The sequence below is a fragment of the Babylonia areolata genome, chromosome 5 (genome assembly GCF_041734735.1).
Source record: "Babylonia areolata isolate BAREFJ2019XMU chromosome 5, ASM4173473v1, whole genome shotgun sequence".
NCBI lineage: Eukaryota > Metazoa > Mollusca > Gastropoda > Neogastropoda > Buccinidae > Babylonia > Babylonia areolata.
This window is the reverse complement of record NC_134880.1, coordinates 49685531-49708030: the sequence shown is the minus strand read 5'-3', so window position 1 is coordinate 49708030 and position 22500 is coordinate 49685531. Positions and strand designations below refer to the sequence as shown.

General features: G+C 47.3%; 1 protein-coding gene across 3 annotated transcripts in view; it reads left to right on the top strand.

Annotated features, from left to right (window-relative positions):
- The window catches only part of LOC143282134 (repulsive guidance molecule A-like), a 64686-nt gene that overhangs the window by 40224 nt on the left and 1962 nt on the right, over positions 1 to 22500 (top strand). For all 3 annotated transcript variants that reach the window (XM_076587660.1, XM_076587661.1, XM_076587662.1), the window contains exons 2-4: positions 2183 to 2418; positions 7053 to 7666; positions 19702 to 22500. The exon at positions 19702 to 22500 is cut by the window's right edge and continues 1962 nt beyond it. In XM_076587660.1, the coding sequence (XP_076443775.1) occupies positions 2183 to 2418; positions 7053 to 7666; positions 19702 to 20439 (1588 nt within the window). In that variant the 3' untranslated portion in view covers positions 20440 to 22500. The remainder of the gene's footprint in view (positions 1 to 2182; positions 2419 to 7052; positions 7667 to 19701) is intronic.

The following is a 22500-nucleotide window of genomic DNA, read 5'->3' as shown; positions in this document are numbered from 1 at the left end:
GGACACCTGTCCTGTGGTTGCCTGTCCTACAGCCTGCTGCATGATCGTGTCTTGCTTTGGTAGTGTTTTTCTTACTTGACGTTTTCAATGATGCACTTTATCTTTGATCAGAAGACACGACACGAAAAAAAATGTGACAAATGATCTCTCTCTCTCTCTCTCTCTCACACACACACACACACACACACAGATACACACATAAACACACACACACACACACACACACACGGAGAACCACAGCAGAAGGGACAGCTACAATCAGTACAAACCCTGTCAACCCCTGCCCTGGCCAAGGTGTGAAGTGCTCCACAACTCCTTCCCCCCCCGCCCCCACCCCACCCCATTCATCTCCACCCATCCCTACTCCATACCTCCAACCCCCACCTAAACCCCCGCCCAATCTTAACCCCCGCCCTCACTTCTCCTCTCCCCATACTTACCTGGGGAGTGAGATAGGTGTCACACAACCTTTCCCCTGCCTTCTTCTGCACAAGACAGGTGTGTTATGGGGGCGGGGTTGACAGGCAAGTGACGGACACAGGCCCCGCCCCCCTGGCCCAGTTGTGTGGAGGGAAAACAGAAAGACTTGGTCCTGCACTGCAGCACACTTCAGTATTGGCGCTACTTCTTGTCGAAACCTCTCAGTGCCTGTGATTTTTGCATGGTGTGTTCGTGCATGTGTGTGTATGTTTGTGGGTGCGCGCGCGCACGGGCGCGTGTGTGCACAACGCTGTGGTGTTTGCTGCTCCTGTGGATGCCGGCCTGTGTGCCCGAGTCTGTGTTACGTGCCCTGTTCGGGGTGCCCCGGTTCTCTTTCTAGTCTCCACCAGTGTCCCTGTATCGATGTGTGTGTGGGGTGAGGGGTGGAGGGGAAATGTTCAATTTTACGTCTGATATTTGATGTGTGGGATGGTGCCCGGCGTGTGTCAGTGAGCTAAGGGGGTAGGGGAATGAAGACCTTGGGACGACATCGGTCTACGCTCTCTCTCTACTCCGTCCCTCTCTGTCTCTCCGTCTCTCTTGCACAGGTGTCCAATTGTGCGCAGGTGCACAAAACACAGCGAGATTTACTTCTTGTCAGCTTGACAGTTCAGTGACAGGAACCAAAGACTTTGCACACCACAGGTGTTTGTGTTGAGTTGGGTCAGCCACGTGCGCAATGGCGGACACAGTGTTACTCTGTGTGTGTGTGTGTGTGTGTGTGTGTGTGTGTGTGAGTGTGTGTGTGTGTGTGAAGGGGGCGGGTTATAAACGATCTAAGTGCCCAGGATGGACATGCCGTTTCTTATTGTCCAGTTTGTCTTTAGCTGTGGAGCATTGTGCACACGGTCACTGTCACAGCGCGAGCAAGGGGAACATGACGAAACGTTGACAGAACCACGTGCGCCTCGTTTCTTTAGTCCACTCACTGTCAGCAGCAGCTTTTGCCGTCTGACCTACTTTTAAAATTTGTGACCCTGAAGAAAGCGCACTGCGTGATCCTTTGCGTGGCAACGCCAGAAACCCCCCCAAAAAACAACAAAAAACAAAAAAATCCTACTCACTATAATAATAAATAATAGTAATAAAGTGCATTTCAAGACGCTTATTCCCTTGGAGAGTTCAAAGCGCAATTACAATTTCTAAAGAAGGCAAGAATATTTACACACTTTTCTACAAAACTATCCTCATCCACACACAAGCATATATGTATATGTACACTCACATACAAAAAAGTATGCACACACACACACACACACACACACATATATATATATATATATAAAATAATAATAATAATAAATTATATATATATATATATATACATAAATCATTAAAAGGTTTCAGCACTTAGAACCTATGGCGGAGTACCTTACAAATGGTACCTTGGAGTTGGAAGGAAGAGGGCGGAGGGTGGGGGTGATGACCAACAACACGTACCCCCGGGATAACATGGTGAAAGAGAAGCTCGCCAAATTATTGTGCCAGGATTATAAAATTACAACGAAAAAGTATTAAAATAATAATGATGATGATGATAATAATAAAAAAGGAAACAGTGTGTGATGTGAAAGAATGAGGGAGAGTGTGAGTCGTGGTTGTAACATTGCTGTGCTTGTTGAAACATTAACTCTTCGCCAGTAAGAGCTGTGGGTATAGACTGTGGTGTATATGACATGTGTGTTTGTATCTTGTGTCACAGCGGTGGTGACAGCGAGGGGAGGCCACCACCCTCCGCCCCCCGCCCCCCGCCCTCTGCATGGAAGGGCATGGGGGCCCCCTGCCTGTGTCGGACCATCCACCCCCTTCACACCACCACCTCCACCTCCACCACCACCGCCACTGTCGCTGTCCACCCGTGCCATCAACCTCTGGCTCCTCGACACCTGCTTCTGTTGCTGGTGCTGCTGATTGTCTGCACCCTGGCTGGGGTACCGGGTAGGTGGTCCTTCACTTGTGATTTTTGGTTTGTTGTTGTTTTTTTGTTTTGTTTTGTTTTTTTGCCTCGGTGGCTGTATTTAATTTGGAAGAGTATGGAGTAGGTGGCACTCCAGTTGTAGTGTACTTTAGAACAGTATCGAATAGGTGGTCCTTGTCCTTCAGTTGTGCTTTTTTTTCTTTCAACCTTGCTGACTGTGTTTACTTTGGAATGGTATCGAGTAAGGTGGTCCTTCAACTGTAGTTTACTTTAAAAGGGTGGCGGATAGGTGGTCCTTCAGTCTCTGTGGTCTGTCTTTACCCTTGAATGGTATCGGGTAGTTTGGTCCTTCAGTTCATGGAGTCAGTGTTTACCTTGGAATGGTATCGGGTAGGTGGTCCTTCTGGTATGTTTTTACCCTGGAAGGGTGTCGGGTAGCTGGTCCTTCAGTTCACGGAGCTGGTCTCTACCTTGGAAGAGTATCAGGCAGTTTAGTTTTTCACTTCATGGAATCAGCCTTTATCTTGGAAGGGTGAGGGGTAGATGGTCATTCAGTCTCTTTAGTCGTTTTTGTTTTCTTTTGAATAATTTTTTGATTCAGTTATGACAATATTCAAAGAACAGAAACACACACAACAGATAGAAAAATACAAATATCTTTACCCTGGAAGGGTATCAGGTAGGTGATCTGTCTCTACCCTGGAAGGGTGTCGGGCAGTTGTCTCTGTGGTTTGTCTCTACCCTGGAAGGGTATTGCGTAGTTGGTCTTTCTTGTCAGTCTTTACCTTGGAAAGGTGTCGGGTAGTTGGTCTTTCTGGTCTGTCTTTAGCTTGGAATTGTATCGGGTAAGTGGTCTTTCTGGTCAGTCTTTTCCCTTGGAGGGTGTCGGGTAGTTGGTCTTTCTGGTCTGTCTTTAGCTTGGAATTGTATCGGGTAGGTGGTCTTTCTGGTCAGTCTTTTCCCTTGGAGGGTGTCGGGTAGTTGGTCCTTCAGTCTCTGTGATCTGATTTGTTTTTACCTTGGAAGGATGTCGGGTAGTTGGCCCTTCTGGTCTGTCTTTACCTTGGAAGGGTGTCGGGTAGGTGGCCCTTCTGGTCTGTCTTTACCTTGGAAGGGTGTCGGGTAGGTGGCCCTTCTGGTCTGTCTTTACCTTGGAAAGGTGTCGGGTAGTTGGTCTTTCTGGTCTGTCTTTAGCTTGGAATGGTATCGGGTAGGTGGTCTTTCAGGTCTGTCTTTACCTTGGAAGGATGTCGGGAAGGTGGTCCTTCAGTCTCTGTGGTCTGTCTCTACCATGGACGGGTGTCTGGTAGATGGTCCTTCAGTTCATGGAGTCATCTTTTACCCTGGATGGGTGTCGGGTAGGTGGTCCTTCTGGTCTGTCTTTACCCTGGAAGGAAATCGAGTTGTTGGTCTTTCAGTTCATAGAGTCAGTCTTTACCTTGGAAGGGTTACGGTTAGTGGCCTTTCGGTCTCTGTGGCCAGTCTCCACCCCAGAAGGGTGTCGGGTAGTTTGTCGTTCACTTGTAGTCTTCAAACTTTGGTGGGTATCAGGGACGTCGCTGTGTTGTCTCAAGGCCTGACCACTGCGTTGGATTTATGTCCAGTCATCTGCTTTGTGCACAGGACGTGGTGTAACGTATATGCATCAGACAGCACCCTTTGACACCCTGCTTGAAGCTGACACTGAAACAGTCATAATAAGCTCAGTTTTGACCCTCCACCCCCTACCCCGTTCCCGCCTGCCCCGACACTGAACACCACAGGCCGATCGATAGCTGAACCGTCTGAGCACCACAGCCACTGGATAAAGCTGCATGTGATTGATCTGACTATATCGATCATCAGCTGGACCTCTGTCCGAGGAAGGAAGAAGTGCAGCAGTGAAGGAGAGTGTGAACGAGGATTAAAGCATTTGAGATGACCTTGACCCTCACCCTGACCCTTCTGGCCTGGCCAAGGTTACAGGGATTTTAGGGGGTCGTGGGACGCGTTCGGGAATGTTGTGTTTATACACGAAGCTGTAACTTCAGATAACCCCACATCTTTCTCTGTCTTCGTCTCTGTCTCTCTGTTTCTCTCTCTCTATGTCACACATGTATCATACACACACTCACCTGCAGCAACCAGTCGTGACTGTTGCCACAACGAACCTGGCAGAGTGTATGCAGGTTATGAAACAGAAGGCTGGTGATAGCATCACACCACACACACACACACACACACACACACACACACACACAGTGTCCCCTCCATGCAGACGCACCCAAACAGTATACATTTCCCATACACATACACACACCACTCATCCCCCCCATCTCCCCCTCCCCACAGACAGACAGACACACACACACACACACACACACACACACAGAGGGGAAAGGAGGCAAGGTCCAGGATGGCCAGAAACGCCAGGTATACACTGCAGCTGGGGGTCCATCAGCAGCTACACACAGAGGTCGTGGAGCACAGAACGAGTGCGTTCCGCCACTGTGCCCCCCAATAGGTGGCAGGCTACAAGGGGCCACGACTCACTGCCCACCATCAAAGCCAGCCCCCACCCCCAACTACACCCCCACTTCCCTTCAGTTATCTTCTTCTCTCCCTCCATGTCCCCTTCTAACCGCTTTGCGCCGCAAGAAGAAGAACTCGGTACGTGTGTAGGAGCAGTGTAAGGAAACTACAGGCCTCAGCGTGCTGTCCCGAGAAGGCAGAGAGGACCCTTCCTTTTGTTCATTTGTTCTCTGATGCTGTGAAGTCCCCCTTCTGCTCTCTCTCTCTCTCTCTCTCTCTCTCTCTCTCTCTCTCTCTGTGTCTGTCTGTCTCTGTCTCTCTTGTTTGGAGGAAACCAAAGGATTGGGCATTGCTTGGAGCGAAGGCTGAACGCTGATGTGTGTATTATAGCCATTATCCAGTGTACTTTACGTCCAAGACTCACCCCACATGCATCGCAACCTTCAGCCCAAGCGACGGACAACTTGACCTTAAGGGTTTTTTGCCATGAGGTCTTTACACTCAACACTTCGCTACATGACGTCTTACTCAGCTCTCACTGACAGCTATTCACTGTATTTTGCACTGTCCTTGTCAGAAGCCGCACAATTTGGTCGTTGTCGTTGTCACCATCATCATCATCAGCGTTGTCGTCCTATCAGGGTCGATGATTTATTGCGTTCAACTGGGAAACGCCATGGAAGAATCGGTTTGGCGTTGGAATTATGATCCTGTGTTCGCCAGTGATGAGGGTTCCAGGTCTGTCACTGTTTCGGTATGGCAGTGTGTCCTTGAGAAAGGCACTTTCACTCCGATTTTCTTCACTCCACCCAGGTGTGAATGTGCACCTGACCTCAGTTTGGGAAGGTTTTAAAGTAGGTGAAGGAGAGGATTAGGCCCCGCCTTCCTGTGCTGGAAGATACAGTGGGTATGAATTCACTGCCCCGTGGCCGGAAACAGAACAGCTAACAGGACATATAACCTTTTACGTCATCACGTGGGCAGCAGGAGAGGATGCGACTGGTGTGAAGGAAAGGGGGGTGGGGGATGGAGGAGGGATCCGTGTATGTTGGAGACAAGTTTCGGGAAACGTATTTTATTCGTCTTTTTTTTCCTCATTTATTTATTTATGGTTGTGTGTGTGTTTGTGTGTGTGTGTGTGTGTGTGTGTGTGTGTGTTCATCTTGACAGTCACTCTGTTATGGAACAATTCTTTTCTTTCGTCATGTCATGAATTCAGCCATTTTTCTTTCTTTCTTTCTATTTTTCTTTTGTTATTAGCTTAGACTGTGTGACATTCAGCTGATTGTTCTCAGTGAATTCATTTCTGTGTTTTGTTTTGTATTACTTGTTTATTAATTTCATTTATCGGTTTTGTTTTGCCATTCATTAACTTTGGAGCTCAAGATATTAGCCTGCATCATTTGTTTGTTGATTTGTTTTTCTAAAAAAAAAAATCAAAAAAAAAAAAAAAAAAAATCATTGCATTGTAAAGAAAAAAAAGTTATCTACTCTGGTATTCATTCGTTCGTTAATTTGTTTTCTTTCTTTGTGTTACTGGATTCATTGGGTCTGCATTCTGCCAGCCTTAACCTGTCGGTAGTTTTAAGACGACCCCGGCACGACTGTTTCAATGTCTGTGTGTTCGTTGATTAATTGATCCGATGGATCGAGGGATAGATGGCGCCTTGTGGAAGGAATTGATTGATTGATGGATCAATTGGGCTGGTGGATGGTAATGATGATGATGTTGATGAGAACAATAATTGATATTGATGATGTTAATAATAATAATGATGATTATGATAATAATAATGATAACAATTATTAGTAGTAGTATTGCTTTACGACATTCCGTTTAAAACATGTACGATTGTACAGTGTAAAATCCGACGTGTGAAACATGCATTTATAAACACTATAAAATGACAATGTACATGACTGTATAAGCCCGCACTTAATCCATCCAAACACTCTAACAGTAATTTACCTACGTACTGTAGGCGCACACACACACACACACACACACACACACACACACACACACACACACAACACTATAACACGTAACATACACATCATACTCCAGTGCATGTACATCTGCGTTGACTGGTGAATGAATTGTGTCACTAACGAAGGGGGCGTGTGCCTTGTGTTTTTGCAGTGTCAGCCTTCTCCCTACAGGGCAGCAGTCACTGCCAGATCGACCAGTGCTTTGAACAGTTCAATTCCGCCAAAGACACCCTCCACCTCTCCGCCGGGGCCGGGGCACAGGTGCCTCCCATGGGGGGAGGCGGAAGAGGAGGAGGGTTGGGTGTCGCTGGTGGTGGTGGTGGTGGTGTGGGAGAAGGAGAAGAAGAGGGGGAGGAGGGGGAGGGACTGCAGAGGGAGTCGATGTGCGTGGCCCTCAGGACGTACTGGTCGTGCATCCAGAACAGCTCCAGGGGCTGCCAGGGCGACATCCGCTACTACAGCGTTCGCAACGGCGTCAAGCAGCAGATGCAGCACCTCAACTGCTCCGTGCACGGGCGCACCGTGGACCCCAGCCGGGGGCCGCCCCCGCCCCGCGTCGTACCCCCGCAGTGCCGCTACCAGGGCGGCCAGGGGCAGGCCCACTGCGGCCTCTTCGGGGACCCCCATCTGCGCACCTTCGACCAGCGCTTCGAGACGTGCCGGGTGAAGGGGGCGTGGCCGCTGGTCAACAACCAGTACCTGACGGTGCAGGTGACCAACCACCCCGTGCTCGGAGCGGCCGGCGACGCCACGGCCACCAGCAAGGTGAGTCAGTCGGTTCTTCTGTCGGTTTGTGCCTTGCCTGCTGCTGTGTCTCCCGTGTAGTGTTTCCGCTTGTCTCTCTTTCTCTGTCTCTCTGTTTCTGTCTGTCTGTCTCTCTGTTTGTGTCCGTATCTGTGGAAGTGTGTGTCTGTCTGTCTGTATGCTTGCTCTCTTCTTCTCAGCTACTTTTCTGTCTGTACTGGTTTCTTCTCACCACTGTCTTCCCTCTTTACTTCTGAGCACAGTCTTCCCTCTTTACTTCTGAGCACTTTCTTCCCTCTCTTCTTAGCACAGTCTTCCCTCGCTTCTGAGCACTTTCTTCCCTCTCTTCTGAGCACTGTCTTCCCTCTCCTCTCACCACTTTCTTCCCTCTCTTCTGAGAACAGTCTTCCCTCTTTACTTCTGAGCACAGTCTTCCCTCTCTTCTGAGCACTGTCTTCCCTCTCCTCTCGCCACTTTCTTCCCTCTCTTCTGAGAACAGTCTTCCCTCTTTACTTCTGAGCACTTTCTTCCCTCTCTTCTGAGCACAGTCTTCCCTCTCCTCTCACCACTTTCTTCCCTCTTCTGAGCACAGTCTTCCCTCTTTACTTCTGAGCACTTTCTTCCCTCTCTTCTGAGCACAGTCTTCCCTCTTTACTTCTGAGCACTTTCTTCCCTCTCTTCTAAGCACTGTCTTCCCTCTCCTCTCACCACTTTCTTCCCTCTTCTGAGCACAGTCTTCCCTCTTTACTTCTGAGCACTTTCTTCCCTCTCTTCTGAGCACAGTCTTCCCTCTTTACTTCTGAGCACTTTCTTCCCTCTCTTCTGAGCACTGTTCCCTCGCTTCTGAGCACTTTCTTCCCTCGCTTCTGAGCAGTCTTCCCTCTTTACTTCTGAGCACTTTCTTCCCTCTCTTCTGAGCACAGTCTTCCCTCTTTACTTCTGAGCACTTTTCCCTCTCCTTTCACCACTTTCTTCCCTCTCCTCTCACCACTTTCTTCCCTCTCTTCTCACAACCGTCTTCTTAAAACCGTTTCCCCTCTCATACAGACCATTTGTTTGCCGGTATGGTTTATCTCAAATGTGAAAATTTTAATGTCTTTTGTGTTAATGCTAAGTCTCTGAGTTCTGCCCATATTGCTTACCCCACGATATATCCGATAGCTATAAGGCCTTCATTGACAGTGATGCTTGTATACAGAGAATAACGTTTATGGTGAACAGGTATTTGTCATCTGCATCCTCTAGAACTTTAAACTCACTAAAGAGCTGAGGGACAAGATTTGTGTCTTTTATATCATACGGGTGATGTCTGTTCGTCGACTCTTTTGGAGTCCCAGACCATGTCCAGACAACTTTTACTTTGGACACACTTAGTCACCAGTGCCACTTTCAAGGTGCTGTCAAAGCCATAGACATGTATAGTGTAAACATATATATATATATATATATATATATATATATATATATATATATATATATATATATATGTATGTATGTATGTATGTATCAGTGGTCAAAGCAAGCGGACTGATCCTATACGCCACACCACGCCTGCTTAGGGTAAGAAGAAACGAAGATGGTGCCTGACCTTCGCACAAACCGAACGCACTTGTCAGGCCTTCATTGCCTGTCCCAGATTTGTGTAAAGCATGAACATAAGAAGAAAGAAAATGATGTAACAAAATAAACAAACAAGTAAATACTTAAAATACAGCAAAGCGAAAGATGCGCAGGGGGCTAATGGCTGAAACAAAATGAAATGAAAGAAAGCAGTGTTGCAGCCCTTCTCTTGGACCCTGAGCACGAAGGCGAGAGAGCCTGAAAGGACGTTGGGGGGAGGGAGGGGGTGTGCGGGGGTCTGGTAGAACACGACAGGCTGAAAGCAGAACATGACAGACCCACCCAACCACCACCTCCCAGTCAGCCCCACCTCACCCCCTACCTCCCCCAAAAAGAGAAAGAATTTACATATTAAAAGTGCAACTTGAACACGACGGCGTTACTTCCCTCAGGAGGGTGAAGAAGCGCTTCAGGTGGAGGGGGTCCTCAAAGGAACAGGTGGGGGCGGGGGCAGGGGGGATAGACAGGGGCAGGGAATAGATCAAGGGGCGTCACTCTTCGCACGACAGGCAGATAACTAAGGGACCATTGACCTCACACACACACACACACACACACACACACACACACACATATATATATATATATATATATATATATATATATGGGACCCATACCTCTCATGTCATTCATTTCTTCTGCCTGCAACAGTCGGGTGTGGCCACAGACTGAGGTTCCGTGTGCAGCATGCAAATATACATCGGTTCGATTTCCATTAATTTTACGGACGGGATTATTATTATTATTATTATTATTATTTACACCCACCGCTTCCACTGGATCGAGTGGTGGTCTTCTCGCTAGTCTATTGGTTGAGCTGATAAAACGAGATCCCGTGTGCAGCATGGACTTAACGCTAACAAAAAGACCCCTGTCAGTGGCAAAAATTCTGCAGAAAAAATCCACTTACGTATACATGCAGACAGGGGAAAAAAAATTAGAAAGACAATGTCGTTGCATTGTAGCGACGCGCTCTCCACTTCTTCTGGTGAGAACATCCCGAATTTCACTCAGAGACATCTGTTGTGACAAAGAGCAAGAGACAACACATCACAACACAACAAAAATACAAACGGGAAGATGATGGGGGGAAAAAAGAAAAAAAAAAAAATCCAGCCCTAAACGTTTTCATTATTTTTTTTTTCTTCTGTGTGTTCGATTGTGTCAGCAATAGAAAACCACGTATAAGCTTCTTTGTTTTGTTTTGTTTTACAAACAGTCCTCGCCTTAATGAGGGAGTAGAACAGAAGCAATTTGTGAACAAAGAAACACATTGAAATCACATGTATCACCACATTCGACGTCCCAACTTCAGGACCATCACATTCTCCATTCTAGGTACCCTCCACCACCACCCGGCTCTATCCAGAGCGAAAGAAAACAGATAAGGTAAATTGAAGAGAAAATCATATCAACATTACAATATTCAATCTTTCTTTCAACTGCTAGAAACGTGCATTCTAACCCCACACCCACCATAGCACGGAGACGCGATGACAGTAAACAGACAGACAGATAGAGAAAGCGAAAGTGAGACAGAATAGGTAGAAAGATAATGTCCGACAGGGATAACTATACCAGGAAAGTATATAGTGCCTATCAAACACGACTATTGACACCACCAAAGCGCGGACAGTACAAGACAGCGAGAATGCCGCTTTCCATGTGGGATGTCCATGGTTTAATTTCATCGTTCTGAATGCGTGCCCGGAACTCCACCAACAGAGCTTACAAGCACCAACCTGCACATCATTACTTAAGATCGCTTTAGAACCTATTGGTTATAACTAATATGCATATAATTTTTTTTCTTCCTCAGGTCTGTGATATTTTTTTCGCTGATATATTTTTCTTATGTATATATTCATATGGGGAGGTGGAATTCATTGCTGAAAATTAAATCATGTACAAAAATATTCCACAGAAGACATATCTTTGATTCAATTATTGAGAAAAGTTTCGTAACATTTTCTGAACTATTTCCACCAGAAAAAAAGGCATTATTATATGCTTTGGAGTTATTTATTCTTTTTATCTGATGAATAAGGAATGAAGATGCAACTAAAATCAGTGTTTTGGTTTGAGAGGCATTCTTGCGGGATTATGTGTGTGGTTTTTTTTGTTGTTGTTTTTTAACAAAAAGTTCCCGCATGTGCTCCGCAAAATGTATTCACCAATTTAACGGCCTTTTCATACTCTACAAAATTAACGCATTCTTCAGTTGTTTTCTTTATTATTATTATTATTATTATTATTATTATTATTATTATTATCATTATTATTTTATTATTATTATAACTATTTATTCATTTATTTTAAAACAGTGTCAATCAGCTGAGGTTATTGTTAACTGGATCAGAACCGCTAAAGACTGGCAAATAAAGGGACACAATCCTTTCGCTGCATCAGCAGGTCACGTGTCAGATCAAGTTTTGCAGCTCCGATGGATCGGTCAGTCTGTGATGACGTAATTAATCAGTATTGTGGACGAACTGTGCACACATGTACAGGACAAATTTTCAGGTTTTGTGTTGTACTCTGATGACTCGGTGGTATGGACATGTTGCTTTCATGTGTGGGCTGCAGCCCCAAAACGTCAGTTTTTCTCGACGGGCGCAATAGCCGAGTGGTTAAAGCGTTGGACTGTCAATCTGACGGTCCCGGGTTCGAATCACGGTGACGGCGCCTGGTGGGTAAAGGGTGGAGATTTTTACGATCTCCCAGGTCAACATATGTGCAGACCTGCTAGTGCCTGAACCCCCTTCGTGTGTATATGCAAGCAGAAGATCAAATACGCACGTTAAAGATCCTGTAATCCATGTCAGCGTTCGGTGGGTTATGGAAACAAGAACATACCCAGCATGCACACCCCCGAAAACGGAGTATGGCTGCCTACATGGCGGGGTAAAAACGGTCATACACGTAAAAGCCCACTCGTGTGCATACGAGTGAACGCAGAAGAAGAAGAGAAGAAGTCAGTTTTTCTTTTCATTTCTTCTAATAGCTCTTTCGTTCGAGACTGCAGCCTAAAAGCACGCCCAGAGATTTATTTATTCATTAAGACGACTTGCTATATTCTTGAAGATCAGGGCGCTTCAGATAGCTCAAATGCGCCACTGTGTATACCCCCAAAGCTCGAATGGCGGATTCTAGAGCGGGCAGTTATAACAATGATTACTTTAAAGGCCTGCCGTGTCCATGCCGATATACGGTAAACTGATTGGAAATTATATTAAACTATCTGTAATAAGTCTGGGTTTACCTTGCAGCGTTTTGGAAAGCTCCATGTCTGTATTTATAGTTACTATTACCACCTTGCAGCGTTTTGGAAAGCTCCATGTCTGTATTTATAGTTACTATTACCACCTTGCAGCGTTTTGGAAAACTCCATGTCTGTATTTATGATTAGTATTACCACCTTGCAGCGTTTTGGAAAGCTCCATGTCTGTATTTATAATTAGTATTATCTCCTTGTCCAGATATTGAAACTACACTTGGTTCTTGTTATCCATAATTGTGAATTGAGGTGGTGGAATTAATGGAATATGCTTTCACTCACACCAACCACTCCGCGAGACTCGCATTGGAAAAGAACTGATATGAATGGAATGGAAACAACATCCACTCACTCGACCGGCGTACTTTCGGGTTGTTGTTTTTTTTTAAATTTATTTTTTTAAACTATTTTTACTATGTGATCAGGTTTTGGCCCGTCACTGGTTGCGCTTTTGGACTATCCAAAGTTCGTGCTTTCGGACTATTTGCGCTGATAGTGCCAGTCAGAGGAAAGCGGCGCCATTGCGGTAATGCGCTAACATTCCACAATCAGCCGTCACCCGTTCTCTGTACCAGGACCTTTGTCTGTGAGCGATATCGGTGAGCAAATGTCCACGGGTTCTAGTCCTTTATACGAACCGGATTTTTACAGATCCACCGGACCCATCGATTGCTACAGATTATTATTTTTTTTTTATAGCATGCCTCGAACAGTATTACGTGGGAGATTTTGAGAATGCTGATTTTTTTCCCTTTAAGAACAAATTTGTGTTTACCCAGATTTAATGGAACCGTGCAATCAGTTGTAATGTGTAGATTCCAGTTCAGGTTGGGACTGCACACATCTTTGATTTATCATAATGCACTAAGAAAGAAAAAGGCTTGTTTATTTTAGGCGTCGGTTTGAATTTTGAGTTTTTGGTTGTTGTTCAGTCCCGTGAGGAGTTGCCGTGGCAAAATCAGTCAGACATTGGACTTCTGATCAAGTGTTCACCAGAGATCAGGGTTCGAATCCCCGTTTCGGCATGGTGTTGAGTCCTTAGGAAAGACATTTCTCTCCGGTTTTCCTCACTCCACCCAGATGTATTGGTATTTGTATTTCTTTTTATCACAACAGATTTCTCCGTGTGAAATTCGGGCTGCTCTCCCCAGGGAGAGCGCGTTCGTACACTACAGCGCCACCCATTTTTTTTGGTATTTTTTCCTGCGTGCAGTTTTATTTGTTTTTCCTGTCGAAGTGGATTTTTCCACAGAATTTTGCCAGGAACAACCCTTTTGTTGCCGTGGGTTCTTTTACGTGCGTTAAGTGCATGCTGCACACGGGACCTCGGTTTATCGTCTCATCCGAATGACTAGCGTCCAGACCACCACTGGGGGTCTAGTGGAGGGGGAAAAAAACATCGGCGGCTGAGCCGTGATTCGAACCAGCGCGCTCAGATTCTCTCGCTTCTTAGGCGGACGCGTTACCTCCAGGCCATCACTCCACTATAAAGGGGTACCTGACTTTTGGTTGAGTAATGTTAACTCTCTCCATACGAACGGCGAAAGAGACGACGTTAACAGCGTTTCACCCCAATTACCATCATCAAAATATTGCAAGCGGAAGGCTCTTATACTGAAGAGGTGAATGTTGACAAAGAATACCACAATTCTGACGACAGAAGCTAAAGGTTGGGTCATTGAGACACCCACTGGACATCCGAGGGGTCTGTGTAGAGGAGAAGAGAGGGCTGGCCGTACTGAGTAATGTTAAGACGACGGAAAGAGAGGACTGGGCCCCGCCTTCGGATGTTGAACTCGAGACACAGTGAATATGATTTCATTTCTCAGGGCGTGATCAGTGCTCTTTTTTTTTCTTTCTTTTTTTTTTTCTCAAGGCTTGACTAAGCGCGTTGGGTTACGCTGCTGGTCAGGCATCTTCTTGGCAGATGTGGTGTAGCGTATATGTATTTGACCGAACACAGTGATGCCTCCTTGAGCTACTGATACTGATACTGCTGTTTTGTTTTGTTTAGTTTTGTTTGTTTTTACAAAGCAGATGTCGTGTAGCGTATATGGATCAGTCCGCACGCTTTGACACCAACTTGAAAATATAACTGCCGAAAAATGCCATGGAACATCTAACCATTTTAACCTTTAACTCACTCAGTACGGCCAGTCCTCTCTTCTCCTCTACACAGACCCCTCGGATGTCCAGTGGGTGTCACAATGACCCAACCTTTAATTTTCGTCGTCAGAATTGTGGTATTCTTTGTCAACATTCACCTCTTCAGTATAAGAGCCTTCCGCTTGCAATATTTTGATGATGGTAACTGGGTGAAACGCTGTTAACGTCGTCTCTTTCGCCGTTAGTATGGAGAGAGTTATAATATTATACGGTTATTACAAGTGTGTTGTGTTTAACTCCTCATCACAACATTATTCACCATGTGAAAATCGGGCTGCTCTTTTCTTGAAGACCGCGTCGCTACAGTGCAGTTTCCGACCTGTTATTGTCCTGTGTCCTTATATTGGTTCCCTTCGACTGTGGATCCGTGTACATAGAATATTACCAGGGTCAGATTATTTCACTGCCGTGGACTATCTGCTGTCTGTAGTATGGTTGGTTTGTTGTTTTTGCATGCTGCTCGTTCAATTTTCGTATAACAATAATGATAATAATTGTAGATAAACGATTGAATAACAATAATAATAATGATGATAACAATAATGATGATAATGATAATAATAGAAATATGATAATGATGATTTTGTGTGTGCTAAACCTTTTCCAGAGGCATATCAAAACCTTTTCACACCCAACTGTCACACGCATGTGTATCTCTGAAACAGACGGATGGAAGACATAACTTTTACATACATGTAAATGATAGAACGCTAGAGAAACTATAGGTGAAAAAAAAGGGGGAGGACATGGTGGAGCTATTTTGGAAAGAGGTAGGTTTTCAGGCCAGACGTGAAAGAGCTAGATCAATTGTTTAATTGTTGCTCATTGTCCAGCCGATCGGGGCTGCCAAGACATGCAATTTGTTCAACCGCGTCAAAAGAGCTAGGTGCAACAATAGTTGTAGAGGGACATCGCTCCAAGAGTAAAGTCCTGAGACAGAGAACGATTGACGACCGATTGTGGAATGTTAGCGCGCAGTGAAGATGGACTGTGTTGTTTACAGTGTGGTGGCTTACCTACCCGTGGATGGATGGAGCGAGTGGGGCAGGGGGGGCGGGGGGGGGAACGTACGTGGTTGGAAGGTGGGGGGTGGAGGCGGGGGGCTTCCGGGGCAGAAGTTTGGTTGGTTTCTTATCGTGGTTCCACTACCGCTTGTATTGCGTGTCCGTGTGTGGAAGCTGTATTGTACGGTCCACGGATTTCTTGCGTGCTTTGGGGCCATTGCTGCTAATGGTTCTGTAGAGCATGGAAACAGACTTTGGTAGCTCGGCTTGAAACACGTGTGTGTGTGTGTGTGTGTGTGTGTGTGTGTGTGTGCGCGCGCGCTCGCGCGAGCGCGCGTGTGTGTGTTGGTGTGTTCGTGTATGTGTGTGCGCGCCAGCACGCGGGTGTGTGTCGTGTAAGTGATGGGTAAAGTCAAAATGATCTTTAATAAACATGTACTGATATAGTGTGGGTTTTTTTTTTCTTTCTTGAAGTCAAAAAGTCTGCCAGTCTGTCTGTCTGTCTGCATTTTTGACATCCATTCCTTGAAAAAAAAAAAGAAAACGTGTGTGTGTGTGTGTGTGTGTGTGTGTGTGTGTGTGTGTGTGTGTGTGTGTGTGTGCGCGCGCGCGCGCGTGCGTGTGCGCGTACGAGGCGGGTGTTGGTGGTAGTGAGGTGGGTGAGAGAGAGGGCGTGTTGGAGAGGAGAGGAGCTGCGCATGACTTGAACCACACAACAGCTGATAACGCTCAGGACCCCGTGTCCGTGTCGAGTTACCTACCCTGCCCTCAGCTGGCACATCGTCCGTCCGTCTGTCAGTCTGTCTGTCTGTCTGTCTGCCTGCCTGACTTGGCTGCTTACTGTCTGTTTGTTTGACTGTCTGTTTGTCTGCATTACATGCTGACTTGGGTGCTTACTGTCGGTCTGTCTGTCTGGTCTGGCTGTCTTGTCTGCCAGTCTGTCTGCGTTATTGACTGACTTGGGTGCTTACTGTCTGTATGTCTGCCAGTCTGTCTGTCTGTCTGTATTGTTGACTGACATGGGTGCTTAATGCCTGTCTGTTTGTATGTCTGTCTGTCTGGCTGTCTTGTCTGCCAGTCTGTCTGCATTATTGACTGAATTAGGTGCTTACTGTCTGTCTGTCTGTCTGTCTGTCTTGTCTGCCAGTCTGTCTGTCTGCATTATTGACTGAATTAGGTGCTTACTGTATGTCTGTCTGTCTAGCTGTCTTGTCTGCCAGTCTGTCTGTCTGCATTATTGACTGAATTAGGTGCTTACTGTATGTCTGTCTGTCTGGCTGTATTGTCTGCCAGTCTGGTTGTCTGTCTGTCTGCATTATTGACTGACTTGGGTGTTTACTGTCTGTCTGTCTGTCTGTCTGTCTGGCTGGCTGTTTTGTCTGCCAGTCAGTCTGTCTGTCTGCATTATTGACTGACTCGGGTGCTTACTGTCTGTTTGTATGTCTGTCTGCCAGTCTGTCTGTCTGTCTGTCTGCATTATTGACTGACTTGGGTGCTTACTGTCTGTCTGGCTGGCTGGCTGGCTGTCTTGTCTGCCAGTCTGTCTGTCTGTCTGCATTTTTGACTGACTTGAGTGCTTACTGTCTGTCTTTTTGTATTACTGACTGTCTTGAGAGTTTCCTTGCTAGCTTGTGTGGTTATTTGGTTGGTTGGTTTGTTTGTTCGATCATGCAAGTGTTTTTGAAATTCACGATTGGCAAGCGCTGCCTTTCTGTATTTCCGTCTCTATCTTTGGGTCTCTCTTTCTGTCTTTCCGTCTCTGACACTCTTTCTCCTCTCTCTCCCTCTCTGTTTGTGTCTGTCTCAACCTGTCTGTTCATGGAGAGCTGTTTATGTCTCTCCATCTCTTCTTCAGCTTCTGCCCCTTCTTCACCCCCCCTCTCCCTTTTACTTTTTCTCCCCTCCCCCCCTCTCTCCTTTTGTCTTTCTTTGTCATGATTATTTTCTTCTTCTACATTTCATTTTATTTCTTTATCTATTTGCTTACTTATTTTTTATTTGGATTTATTGATTCATTAATTTGACGACTTATCCATTTATTTGTTTTTGCATCCTTTTTTTTCTTTCTCTCCACAAGGCCTGACTAAGCGCGTTGGGTTACGCTGCTGCTCAGGCATCTGCTTAGCAGATGTGGTGTAGCGTATATGGATATGTCCACACGCTGTGGCGACTTCTTGAATAGCTGAACTGATTCTTCCTCTTTCTCGTTGTCTCTCTCATTCCTTCCTTCTCTGTCCGGTCTTCGTCTTTCTCTCTGTACTGTCTCACTCTTTATTATATATATATCTTTCTGTCTCACCCCCACCCTCTCTCTTCGTCTCTCTACCCCCTACCCTCAACTCTCTTTCAGCTCTCGCTCCCTCTCTCTCCCCTTCTCTCACTTTCTCCCCCACCCCCCTTTATGCCGACACGTAAGGTGTAGGGTTGTGGCGGGGTTTGGAACAGTGTGTGAAAGTTCAGACGGGAGCTAAGCCCCACCAGACTGACTGGGGCCGCGCTGGTGGCAGTGGGAAGGATGGGGAGGGGGGGGGGGGCGGGGGGAGGGGGGGGGGGAAGGAGTTGGGGGCGGAAGAGTGGATGGGTTCGGGGGTGGTGTGGGGAGAGGGGGGTTAGGGCGTGTGGAAGAGGGTGGGAGGGAGCTGATTCCTCAACTGACAGATGTGCATTCCTGCACATGCCTCTTTGGGCATTCCTCTGTCGATAACTGAGCTCTCTGTCTATACTGCCTCTGGCTGGCTGGCTGTCTCTCTGTCTGTCTGTCTGTCTGTCTGTCTCCCCCTCTGTCTCTCTTTCTGTGTCTTGCTCTCTCGCTCTCTAGCTGGTGTGTAAGATGTAAGATGTATGTATCACAAAGGTTGATCTCTCTCTCTCTCTCTCTCCCTCTCTCTCTCTGTCTCTCTCTTTCAAAGACGCGCGCGCGCATACGCATACGCACACACACACACACACACTCTCTCACCCACTCTCACTTGATCGCACACAGACGGCTCATGCAGTTGCACACACGCACATACACCCTCACCCCCCCCCCCCACACACACACTCACTCACACACACACACACACACACACCCTCACCACCACCCCCGCGCCCCCCCCTCCCACACACACACACACACACTCACTCACTCATTCACTCTCATTCATAAGCACACAGAAGAGAGCTGATATTGCACTGTGCTGTGTGTATATCAGGTATCTGCTGCATTTTTTTTTTTTTCTAAGCAGAAGTGATGTAGTTTATATGGCTCAGTCCGCACCTGGTCGAATACCTCATTGGAACTAACACTGAAACTGTGATGTGTCATGAAGCCTCACAGGTTTATCAAAGACAAGGCAATACAAGTATGTGTATGTTGGTAATTTGTTTATTTCGTCTACATACATACATACTTACATACATACATATCCTTTAATAAAAAAAAAAAAATCTCTTGTCAAATTTTACACAATGATCAAGTAGATGGACTTCGTCTTTCAATACTTGACAACAGCCACATATGATGAATGATGTGGATTCTTACACAGCGCCTATGCTCGGTCAGAGACCAAGCTCTTCGCGCTTTACAAACTCAGGGTCATTTGCACAAGGGGCCGCCTACCTGGGTAGAGCCGACTGACGGCTGCCATTGGGCGCTCATCATTCATTCGTTTCCTGTGCCATTCGATCAGATTCAGGCACGCACACATGCACTAAGCTGTTTCCAACCAGAACTGGCAAAATATATATTATATGAGTGCTTTAAAGTTCGCAGTCCATAGCAGTGTCTTTTGGAATATCCTGCATGTGCTCACAACTTTCTGCTTTTGCTTTTATTTGTTTGTTGTGTTTAGCTTTTAGTGTCAGTGATTCCTCTGATGGGTTTTTACGATAATTAGATGAGTTCTGATTTCATAGACACTCAGACAGACATGTAACATTAATATAGTCACAGACGCTCGTGGATTATTCAAGCATATAAATATGTCCTACGTGTGTGTGTGTTTCAGCTGACGGTGATCGTCAAGAGCCGGCCCGAGTGCGGCTGGGACCAGTACCACACGTACCAGGCGCAGACGGACGAGCTCCCTGGGGCCTTCGAGGACGGCCACACGCACTACGGGCACTACCGGAGCGTGCGGCTGGAGGAGGTGTCGCCCAACCGGCACGTGGAAATCGTCCTGGACCACATCGCCACACGCCTCATCGTGCGCCAGATCGGCCGCTACTTCACCTTCGCCATCCACATGCCGCGCGACCTGGCGCACGAGGGCAGCACCAGCCCCGAGCCCGAGCTGTGCTCCAAGGGATGCCCGCCCTCCGAGCTCATCGACTACCGCCGCTACCTGGCCCACAAGAAGGAGCAGGCCACGCGTCTCCAACAGCAGCGACAACAAGGCTCGAGCTCTTCTTCTGGCCAGGTTACCGTGACCCGCCAGGAGGCGGAAGTGACGTGTCGGGGGGCGGGGCTTGTGGACTTCTACTTCGACTCGTGCGTGTTCGACCTGCTGGCCACCGGGGACAGCAACTTCACTGTGGCGGCGTTGAGTGCTTTGCAGGACGTGGTGCGGCTTGACCCCTCCATGGCGCGCGTGGCGAACAGGACTTCCCTCAGCGTCTATGACGACCTCTTCGGGGGGTCCCCCCCTTCCTGCTGCCTGATGCTGCGGGGTTGGGGGTGCTGGGTGAGCTGGGTGCTGTCCCTCCTCTGGGTGTGTTGCCTGACGGGTCGCCTGCCGTGCAGGTGAGACTGGTTTCCTTCCCCGCCCCCCCAACACCCTCTCCCTCCCACCTCTCCCCGCTCCTGTCTGGATTGGACGGGTAAAGATCACGTGTGATGGCTCCCCTCCCCACTTCCGGTCTGGATTAGACGGGAAGTCATGATATTGAGTTGACTCTTCTCCCTCCAGCCTGGATTGGACGAGAAGAGATCACGTGACTGACTGGCCCCTCCCCCACCCCCACCGCGTTCGGTCTGGATTGGACGGGAAGTCATGTGACTGATTCCACTTTTCTTCCTCCGGTTTAGATTGGACGGGTAAGAGATCACGTGACTGACTAAACTCCTGCCCCTCCGGTCTGGATTGGACGAGTAGAGAGCACGTGACTGGCCCCCACTTCCTTGATTGGATGGGGGGGGGGGGGGGGGGGCGAAGACGCTGCTTTTGATGACGTGATGGAAGAATCTCTCCCAATGCCAGCTTGATGTACGCATACAACCAGGTGTCCCGACCCGGGGCTCAAACACACGGCCAGTGGTGTACTGTACTGCCTTTCAGTGGCCACAGTGACATTGCCCCGTCAGTGCCGACCTTCTCTGTAATCCATGAAACATTCATCTACTACAGCAGTTACCTCTGCATAGTCAGTGTCATCTTAATAACCAAGCCATTGATGGGGCAGCACGACAGCAGAAGACGGGCATCATATGTGATTTAAAAACCAAGCCATCGATGTGAGAACAGTACCACAGCACAAGACTGGTCGTCATTCAGTGAGGAGGGGGGGTGGGGGGTGGGGGGTGCGGGTGGACATTTACTTTTAATGATGAAACATCCAACAGGCAATTAGAAATGGACTTTGCGTGGATGGAAGAAGGCGCGCTGTTTGTGATAGCTCTGGCCTAAGGTGCAGCCTTGACATGATTGTACTTTCTCACTCTCTCACACACACACACACACGCACGCGTTGTGAACAACTTGCTTTATTAATATTTTCGGTTTTTTTGTGTGTGTGTTTTGTGTGTGTGTGTGTGTGTGTGTGTGTGTGTGCGAACTTCGAATCACTTCCGTCTTCCTTTCCTTCCCCTCGCCGGTACCAACCTCCTCTAGATTCTCGACGCAACGAAACCTGCAGCACAGTGTTGATGATGAGTGGAGAGACATCAGGTAAAGCGACTGCACTGGCATTGACTTGAGTGTGAAACATGCTGTCGCGGTTTAACAGCTGTGGTTGTTTACAGCATCAACAACTGGCATAATAACTGGAAGACTTGAAGAACGTGTGTGTGTGTGTGTGTGTGTGTGTGTGTGTGTGTGTGTGTGTGTGTGTGATGCAATTTGAAATGACCGGGTGGGTTTTTGTTTAGCGAAGGGGGTGGGTGGGTGGGTGAACTGGACAGTCCCCAGACTCCGTGTCACAACACTGCACGTGCAGTCTGAATAAATTAATTAACTAATTATCGGCGGGGCAAAGTCATGGTTAATGTGATGATGACCGGCTTGCAGAAATGGTCACCCACCAAAAACAGGCCAGGATATACCATGACAGACACACAGCCAATGGTTCTGTGTGTGTGTGTATGTGCGTGTGTGTGTGTGTGTGCGCGCGCGAGTGCGTTTGTGTGTCTGTGTCTCTGTGTGTGTGAGAGAGATTTGGGTGGGATCGGGTGTTGTACTCAGTGTGTGTGTGTGTGTGAGAGAGAGAGAGAGAGGGTGGGGGGGGATCGGAATGTTTTTTGTGTTGGGTGGGGGGAGGGGAGTGAGGGTGTGTGAGATGTGAACTTTCAAATTTCTAAATATATCTCTGAGTGTGAGTTTGTTAGGGGAGGAATACGGAATTGTGTCGTTGGGGATGGGGATGGGGGGAGGGGGATGGCTGGGGGTGCTCACGCAAACAATCCGAATATCCTGAGAGAGAGAGAGAGAGCATGGACATTACAAATATGATGGTCATAAATACGCCCATGTTTTATATGCATGTATATGTGCAGGTGTGTGCGTATGTGTGTGTTTGGGGGGGGGGGCGATAGCTTTTGACGGCTGTTTTTTATGTGGATGTGTTGGTTTGTGTGCGTGCGCGCGCACGTG